Source organism: Benincasa hispida, chromosome 1 (genome assembly GCF_009727055.1).
Source record: "Benincasa hispida cultivar B227 chromosome 1, ASM972705v1, whole genome shotgun sequence".
NCBI classification, from domain to species: domain Eukaryota; kingdom Viridiplantae; phylum Streptophyta; class Magnoliopsida; order Cucurbitales; family Cucurbitaceae; genus Benincasa; species Benincasa hispida.
Window position 1 is genome coordinate 44,050,830 of NC_052349.1, and position 9,710 is coordinate 44,060,539.

At 33.6% G+C, this 9,710-nt stretch overlaps 1 protein-coding gene across 4 annotated transcripts; it reads right to left on the bottom strand.

Moving 5' to 3' along the window:
* Positions 1-4,358: 4,358 nt before the first annotated feature.
* On the bottom strand, positions 4,359-9,501 carry LOC120092103 (protein PTST, chloroplastic). 4 transcript variants are annotated; one of them, XM_039050329.1, is made up of 9 exons: positions 9,269-9,501; positions 8,207-8,238; positions 7,507-7,807; positions 6,388-6,477; positions 5,650-5,718; positions 5,454-5,559; positions 5,179-5,267; positions 4,755-4,867; positions 4,359-4,574 (listed from the first exon to the last, which is right to left on the bottom strand). In XM_039050329.1, the coding sequence occupies exons 2-9, from the start codon at positions 8,224-8,226 to the stop codon at positions 4,472-4,474; spliced, it is 891 nt and encodes a 296-aa protein (XP_038906257.1). In that variant the 5' UTR covers positions 8,227-8,238; positions 9,269-9,501; the 3' UTR covers positions 4,359-4,471. The 4 variants fall into 4 exon arrangements, with proteins under 4 accessions (XP_038906257.1, XP_038906240.1, XP_038906248.1 ...); XM_039050312.1 differs by having other exon boundaries at positions 8,207-8,262; positions 9,269-9,500; XM_039050320.1 differs by having other exon boundaries at positions 8,207-8,267; positions 9,269-9,500.
* Positions 9,502-9,710: the final 209 nt, after the last annotated feature.

The window sequence follows — 9,710 nt, forward strand, 5'->3', positions numbered from 1 at the left end:
TGAGTAGCTTGTTGAGCAAGCAGGCTGCTCAACCTAGGTTGGCTGCAGGCATGCACGAGGAGCTGGTTGGGAAAAAGGCATGCACTGAGCTATGTGTGAGGGATGCATTGTGCAGTGCGGGCATGTGCTAAAGCTGTAAGCGCAATAGGGTGCTGAGTGGACGCTGGGCTATGCGGGCAGACGCATGAAGCGCTAGGCACAGGGTGGTGCTGACTGTGCGTTGGCGCGCTGGACGAGCGCATAGGACATGAGATGCTATGTTAGCCGCATGACTAAGGCTTAGTTACTCAAATTTTCGTAAGTGTTGGATGCATAAGAAGGTATGCGTTGGGAGAAAAATTGATATTTAAAGTTGAATGCTAAGTTCATCTAGGTGAGTTAGTCTCACAAGAAGGTTTAGGGCACTAGCTAAACATGTTATTCATTTCCACAGGGTTAACGCCAATAGGAAAGGCTTATCAACCCTAGGAGGAACACCCAAGGCTATGAGTGACAAAGTTGATGTTTTCCAAATGAATAACACATGTTTTACTTAAATGTTTAGATTCATGCTTGCCTATGATAAAATAATGTTTAAAATAATTTCCAAGCAAACTATGTTTCTGAAGTCATTAACGCATGCTAGTTTTAAAGAAGTTTAAAAGCATGACTTAAGTATTTCAAAACTTATTATTCAAGAAGCATGCGTTAAAAGTTGATGCTTTATAGCGAGCATGTTTAAGCATATGATTTATGATGCTACGCTTTCAAAGTATGAGTTTTATGATGATTATTAGAACCCGATACTGAAGGATAATGATAAGGTATCTGGGCAATAGTACCTAAGATATGACGGTACTTAGTGATAACCACGTGCATGTAGGTAGAATCAACGTTGGTTGTGTTTGAGAATACTTCACACCAACTAAGGTTTAATGTTGAGGGATTAAGCAAAAGGGTTCTCTCTCAACTAAAGATTATGTTAAACTATGTTTTAAAGCTATGCTATGTTTGAAAGTTTTAAAATGAGTTTGCTTGGCAGTTTCAGTTTAAAATCATGATGTTCATGATTTACTAGTCACTCACTAGGCTAGTAGCTCACTCGTTTAAATGTTTTCCTTCTCCTAGGTAGTGGACATCTCCCCAAAGGATAATTACTACTGCTCTGCCACTTAAAGACTCAGTTAAAGGAGAAAGTTTAGGTATTTTCTCTGTAAATAATTGTATACATGTGTCTTCATATTAGGGACTAGTATTGAGTGTGGGAACCACTAAACCTTTGTTTTTGTATATATATGTTATAAGTTTGCTATGTATGGAGCCCTGAGGTTATTATAAATGTTCTAAGTTTTGCTAGCTCTTGAATGTTAAATATGCTATTCTAGAGTGTCCTAAGCAGGTCAAACAGATTAGTTAGACAGTAAGTGCCATAAAAAGGGTTGGTAATTGCTGCCATCATATTCTCGTCTGGATTAAGAGGGTAATCTGGGAAGGGGTGTGACACGACGGTGAGTCATAGCAATAATGACATCACATCATCACTAGTCAAAGGTTGAAGAAGATTCATGCCACTACTCAGATTGGGCTCTAATACCATGTGAACATTTACAGAGAAGATAGAGAGATAACATATGGAGATTTTAATTAGGGTTTCAACCAGCAATACAAAAAGGATGAAAGCAATTTAAATGCAAATTCTAAAATAGGCCCAATGAACTTTTACATATTAAATAACCTAAACTCTAATGCATATAATATAAAATGTTATTACATTAATATTTAATACTCTAACACGATCAAGCAAATAGATTGAAAAAATCAAATGCTCCAAACTCATACTCTAGTCTCTAAATCATTATAGACTTCTTTGATTGTGTTACAATACACTTGATTCTTTCAACTCTTTTAACAAGGTTGAGCGATTAATACGCATGAAAAATTTTGGTAAACTAGTAAGATCTTCCAAAAGGGGTTTTACATAGAAGACCTAAAAATAAGGACTATAATACAATTAATATTTTGAACATTTCATTTTTTTAAAGAAAGGTCTATTAAACTTTATTTTTCCATTAATGCCAATGGCTATTTACAATTTAGGTCTTGACCCTATATATATATATATATATATATATATATATATATATATATTATATATATATATATATATATAATCCTCTCTCTCCCATGCATATATTTTCTCTCCCCAATAATACATTTCATATATTATCTCCCTCATGATTCACACCTATTTTTTCCTCATTCCTCTCTTTTCTTCTTCCTCTTCCCTCTCTTTTTTCTTTCCAACAGTGTGAGTTACAGGCGAGAGACGACGACATGGTGCAACCAGATTCGATGACGAGAGACAACCGATGTGGGGCAAATTGACGTTGCAACACGAGACGACACAAACAACTTGGGACAAATTGACGACATGGACAACATGGGGCGTATCGATGGCAATAGGGTGAGCAGATTTGGTCAACGACACGATGGGACATGCAAATTCAATTGATAGCGACGAGGCGAGTAGATCTAATCGACGACATGGGAAGAGAGATTCGTGGCGACCATAGCTAAAGAAGAAGAGATGAAGATAGAGGGTTATGGTTATAAAGGAGAGATGAAGATGGACTTTATTCATGCCACCTATATAGATCCATTGTACCAAGACCGAGGAGAACTTTTTTTTTATTTTAAACTCTAAATATATATGTTATAAACCCCCAAATCAAATGCATTTCTTTATTTAATATATGAGAATTATATACTATGATACATACCTTTGTTTATTGATATATATTGTGATTTATGTTGAACATTAAGTCAATATGTAATTTATATCCTGTGAAATAACGGATAAGAAATTCGATTAAATAATATATACTCTTAATTTTGTATATTGTAATATCTACTCTTAATCTTGTATATTGTAACATCTACTCTTAATTTTGTATATACTCTAAGGTAAATTGACAATGTTCCAAGATATATTGACAATGTTTCAAGGTATATTGACAACATGACAAAACATCAAGGGAATTTATTACCATCACAAGTGATACCTAAGTGTATACATAAATAACAAGTATATAAACCAAATAAACAATGGAATACATTACATTAAAATAAATAATACTCAAAACAAACAAGGGTATATATCACATAATATTAAAAATAAAAAATAAAAAATGAAGAAACGCTAGAAAATGTGAAATGGAAAATAAAATAATGCATTTCTCTCTTCAATTATAAATGAAAAAAAAAATTAAATGTGTTCTCTCTCCAATTACAAATGAAAAAAAATCATATTAAATTCATTTTCTCCCTCCATAATGAACGTATTTCTCTCTTCATCATTAAAGAAACTTCGAAAATAGAGAAGTAAAAGTAGTTCATTAATGAAAAAAACATAATTACATAATTAAATAGGATGAAAACAAAAATAGAAAAAAAATAGGAAAAGGGCAATTTTGTTAAAAAATAATACTAAAAACCTTTATTGAAAAAAATCAAAATTAAAGACATTTTTGAAAATATATGGTCAAAGATGGTTTTTTTTTATGTAAAAATCCCCTTCCATACATACAAAGATCATACTTCTACCTTTTATCAAGTAGAGGTGCACATAGGTTAGGTTGGAAGTAATTTTTGAATCAACTTGAAAAGTTGGGTTGATTAGGTAGACTACCCGAATGACTCGAGTAGGGTACCCAACCTAACCCAATCCAACCCTTAAAATGTGGGTTGGGTTGGGTAGGGTTGTCAGGTTGTACAATTTTTTTCTTTCCTACTTTTGTTAAATTTAAATACATATGGAGATCTAAAATTTGAGACACAAAAACTTGTGGAGATTTGAAATTAAAAAAAAAAATAATATATTAGAGTGGAAGGTAGAAAACATGTATTTTTATATTTGAAATTAAATTGAAGTGATTTAAATTAAACAAGAAAAATGGAGATGAACAACGAACTTTTTTTTACCAAACGACGAGTTTGAGAGAGAGGATGAGACTGAGAGAGATCGACGTTGAGTTTGAGAGAAAGGTGCTTCTTTGACTAGATGAACGACGAAGCAAACCAACGTGAGCAACTAGACGAATGACGAAGTGAACGAACGTGAGCGACGACAGAGAGAACAGAAGGCTGAAATAGAGAGATCAATGTTGAGACTTGAGTTTGAGTCTGAGGCGCTTGAGTTTTAAAACCCTAATATATATATATATATATTAATATTAGTAAGTCGAGTTGGGTTGGGTCAACCCGAATTTTCTATAATCCCAACCTGAGACCCAGCCCAACTCGAGACCTGACCCAACCATTATAATTTAGGTTGGATAGTCCGGGTTGTTCGGGTTGTCAGGTTATATGAACACCCATACTACCAAGTATTGTAATGGATATGATTATTATATAACAGTAGATGTTAAAGATAAACTATAAGTTAACACTTTATAAGTCTGATTTACATACTTTTGAATCTTTGGCAGCACAACTATTCCACAACTAACAGATTGTTTTCCATCAAACCTTCGCCAACAGTGGGAAATTCTGGTGATAGCTGCCATTCTCCATCCACTAAGAACTTGATTTCGTACCTTCATAAATATTACATAAACAACAGCTAAAGAAACAATTTTCTGTATAGCACAAATTTAATACACATAATAGATCAATCATTAATCAATGTTTGCCATGATTATAAAATTACAGGTCATAAAGGTCATCATTTGATCAGTAAATAAAGAGAAGAGGGAGGCAAGGGAGAGGAATTATACCTCCCAGGTCTAAGCCGTAAAGTTGTTGAGAACTTAGAGTAAGCCCCAGTGTATTCAGGTGACAACTCCTCCCCTACACTCCAGCCATCAAAAGTTCCCATAACTTGCACACTCTATCCAAAGATGAAGATAAAATTATAAGAATGATGGCGATAATGAAAGAAAGAAACTTAAAAATAAAATAAAAATAAACCTAGTTGTTTTTGTTCTCAAAATAATGTAGGGGTAGGGATACAAATAATTGACATTTAGGAAAATTGTAAAAGTCAAATGTTAGAATATAGAAAGTCAGTCTCCTTTCAGATAGGGAGAACATGGTGACAAATATTGTTAATCACCGATCAACCTAAAAACTTAACTTGATAGGTTATGAAAAATTTAATTGTATGAGTGCTTCAACAGATATAAAATTTTCTATTCTTACCTCAGCCATTCCATACCAGAATAGTGGAACTTCTTTTGATTGCACCAAATCTACATCTTTTATTTGATCCGCTATCTTTTTATGTACAGCTTCGAAGAATAAGAAGAGTCCAAAAAATAAAAAGTCAACAATATACTTTTGAGTAATAATGGAGAACTTTCGTGGAGGGCAGCACACATTACCTCACACATAAGTGCAGAAAGAAGGTGATAAAACTCAGGTGCAGACGAAGAAACTCATTGTTGAAAATAAAGGTTAGAGAAACGTCATTATACCTTCTAATTTTGTAAGAAGGTGAGATTGAATGTATTTCCCATTAATCTTTCTCGTACCTTCTGGAATACCAGATTGTGCTATTTCTTCTGCTAGTTTGATCAGACCCTTTACATATCCATACATGAAAGAACTAAGAAGATTACAACTATGTGTTTATTGTCTGAATAAAGGTAAGGGGAAGGTTAAAAGCCTAACCTGAATTTCATGGTCCAAGGCAGCAAATTCGATCTTACAGTTAACTAAATCTTCATCCTTTACATGTAGCTGAGAAGATAAAATATGATGAGACTTTCTGTTTCCACATTGATACGAAATATTTTGGCCATACTTATTGACTTCATGTCCCTCAATTATCATGTCTAAAAAGAATTAAGGAAATAAGAACGCACCAACCATCTCACACTCCCAGGGGCCAACATAAAAAAATTACAGTATTCAATATTTTCAAATGTCAAATCCTTGTGGCTTAATGCCTTTAGATATATCTAATGGGAAATTTGTCTTGAAAGAATAAAGAAAGTGTTACAAGGGATAGATAGATATTGTAGCTTTTTTCAAAAAGACAGACAGATTGATACCAGCGAGAAAAGGGATGTCAAGAAATATTGTTCTATAGACGAGGAACTAAATTCGTAACTCAACCTATCACATATTACATACAAATTAACTAAGAAATTCAAATATGTGCATGTTTGTGACCAATATTTGAGATTTGACTACAAGTTGGAGACAAATAGATTTATTACAGAATTTTGATTCTGGTTTTTAAGTTAATCTGCACCGTATAAAATCAATACAATAGAAGATATAGTAAACATAAAGTAAGATCATCAAAACAAATAATAATAGGAAAATGAGTTTGCATCTGCATGGAGAAGTAAAAACTTTGGTTAACATACTTGTAACGTTAAAAAAAAAAAATCGTCTTTACACCTGTCGTTTGAGAAGTCTGTTCTGCTGATTAGCGTGACTAAGCTTTTTGACAAGTCTCTCTCTTTCTGAATCAGCCAGTAATGCATTCAGCTGTAGTCAATTATGAATCATTCAGATCTTTGACAGACAGAAAAGCTTGATGTCATTCTCCCCGGAAAGAAAGATTCCAGAATAGAAGGAAAGCTTTGAAGAAATGCCAATGCAGCTTTGTTTGCTTTCTATATAGCATTATTTGTTTATCCAAGCTGTGATTACTTCTCATATTTTACACAATCAGTTGATATGTTTTATTTTCAGCAGTAGGAGGATTCTCGTTTTTATAACACTACAATCTATTCAAGAAATTGTAACTAAAGGAATGGAGCATACCAAAACTTTTAAGGATTCATTCATACTGACAATATATATATATATATATATATTTATTTTTTTTTGAAGATCAGTATATCTGTATATTCCATTACAATAGTTTCTTCTTTTTTCCATTTTTCTATTCTACTACAGATATAAAACTTTCCCTTTTTTTGTCTAAACTCTAAATTAGCTTAAGCATTCCTTTAACTAATTTAGAAAGAGAATTTGTCTAAGCCTACAATGTTAGACTGAGGATGTAGGTAGGTGGCACAAAGTTTGAACCCATGGTACCAAATCCTTCCTCAATATACACCCACCGTCACTAACATTCTCAAAGTCTTTCCAAACAACCAGAAGCTTTTAAATTCCTAAACAATGGTAACCCTGTTGATTTTCTTTTATCTCCCCGCTTAACATTCCCCACCTTTTCTGAAGATAGGTATGGAAATCATGTAAACCTGACAAGAACCACTAACTTTTATTTTTCAAATAGGCAAAGGAGCATCAAACACTAAACACCATTAGACTGTGTTCAAAAGTATGCACTGAGGATAGAATTAACTTAGGCTAAAAGAAATAATGAGAGAGGACACGTAAGTTTTGGAAAAGAAAGCTGAAACTTTGCATGAAAGATTTTGAGTGAGCAAAACTAAGAAATAGGTGGCAATTGATTTCATTCTCGGTCACTACAGCAGATTATAAATGCAGTATCCTTCATTCTATATCATGAAGGCATTAAATCATAAACTTAATGTCGAAATTTACCTGTTCGCTGCTAAGGGGTTGAGCCAGAAGTTCCTCTGCACTTACAATGTCCTCTTCGTCTGTAGAAAGATATTCTGATTGCATTGAAGATTCCTCTGATGTGACAGGCAAGGAATATCTTTTGATAATCTGATAACCCTGAGGAAGCGTTTTTACCGAAGGTTCGTGAGAATGGATCAACTTGCAAGAACCCGTCCTAAAGGTCTGGATTGCCATATTGCATGAAGGGTTATTCAAGTTTTCCCTCTTTAACTTTCTTGCATTCTTGGAACCAAGTAAAACTTGGTTGTCCAGACAAGTCCTAACGAAGATCATAAAATAAGTAATAATAACATCAAGTTCTCAAAAAGTCCCAAACGTAGTGAAAATTATGAAACCAACAGATAGTGTTCATGATTATAGTATAGATAGGCATAACGGAAAACTGCATTTATCACATCCATATTAAAAACTAGACTAAAGACGATAACCTAAACCCATTTCGAATTGAAACAAGCATTTAAAAAGAAGAGAAATAAAAATCCAGAACAGGCTTTCTTGTTGATATATTGCTTCAAGTAAGTTCCAGATGTAGAGACAATCAAACCTTTTCAGGAAAGGGCACAGAAATTAGAGCCAACAATCTATAACTGAAGCTCAAGTCAACAAGATATTAAGAAGTTCATAACAACGATTTTCTTATATAGAAAATAATGAGTACCTTGGAGCACAAATCTCCATATCGGCAAGCTCCTATCAGTGAAGAACAAAAAGATCCTGAACTATCAAAGTAAATATGAAAATTCTAATGTAAACATAACATTAGCCACAGAAAAAAATACCAAGATAAGAAATAAAGTTCCTCAAAAGAACATTTGACTCAATGTCAAAAAGAAATGATTAGCCATATGTACTTAAGCCCTCTTCTCTCTGCGGTGTAAAACAATCTTTTGTGTGAATCTATTTGGAAGTCTTCACTCTAGTTTCTCAATGTAAGCAGAATGCTTCTCTCAACCTCCCTGATTAAGCTGAGAAAATCCAACATATTCCTCTCCAGAAATACAATTTCTTTAAGGTGGTCTTTAAATGTACGAACATTTGACAGCCAAAAGAAAGTTCTGTTTGTCAAGTATGACATGCCTAGAGGTACAGACCCTGCTACTAAAATCAAAACATTAATGTCCCTCCAAAAATGTGGAGTCATAAAAAAGAAGATAAGAAGCTTAGAGTTCGTTTTCATTGTTGATCTCAACCAAATCTCTGCTAGTTACAACAAATCCAATCCTAAAAGAATCCAGTTCGATAGACTAAACTGATCAAAAGAAATTAGTTAAACCACTACTGCATAATTAAACTAACTAAGTTAACTTTAAGTCAGTAAGCTTAATCAATACTAAAAAACCAATAATCTGGCCCCACGAGTTCAACTCAATCCCACTAAACCGGATGGATTCACAATTTCTTTTTTCAATTAAACATAAAAACATATCAGCATTCACCTAATCAAGATATTCAGGACCATCCTCGTCAAAATTTAAAACTAACTCCAGCATTTCACTAACTCCTCTACTCCAAAATAACGATTGTTCCTTCCACATTGGAACGAAGAAATCCTCAAGAAACCCATTTCTAAAGCATCTAAGTAAATTTCTCCCAATTTTTTCATCTTCTCGTTTATTTGGCTTTCGCGTGTTGCAAAATCAAGATTGACGAAAGAAATTTACTGTTCTAGAAGGAAATGAGTGGCAATTGAAGGAAGAGAAAATTGAATCATAAGACTTACTCAACGCTTGCAATTCAATGAGTGTACTTTCTGAAATTTGAAGACTGATTGAAGCTTTTGAAGGTCCAGTGGCTATGGCTTCCGTGAAGGTGGAGAGAAACCTTTCGGAGATGAAACTCTGCAGCGAAGCTGAAATGAATTTCGACCGCCAAAATTCCAACAAGTGGTGATCTCGTGATGCATGCGGAAAAGGAACGTGATGGAAAAAACCAACTCAGTGGCCTGATTTGGTTTGGTTCGATTTTGGTATAAAATTGAACATAATATTTTGTATTTAGAGAAAACAATAAATTATCAGTTTGGTTAAAATTCTAATTAGAAAAAAATCAATCAAAACTGAATCAGATCGATGATATATATATATATATATATATGCTTAAATTTAGACGAATAATGTATTATTTGAAATTTTTAGGGCCTGTTTGGGCCCAAAAGTAGAGTG

What these genes read in the sequence shown, in the direction of transcription:
- LOC120092103 (XM_039050329.1), bottom strand. Translation starts at nt 8,226, where the DNA reads ATGGAGATTTGTGCTCCAAG. An exon ending in AACCCCTTAGCAGCGAACAG is followed by an intron (nt 6,478 to 7,506) that starts GTAAATTTCGAC and finishes AATTGACTACAG; the next exon opens with CTGAATGCATTACTGGCTGA. An exon ending in ACAGACTTCTCAAACGACAG is followed by an intron (nt 5,719 to 6,387) that starts GTGTAAAGACGA and finishes TTATCTTCTCAG; the next exon opens with CTACATGTAAAGGATGAAGA.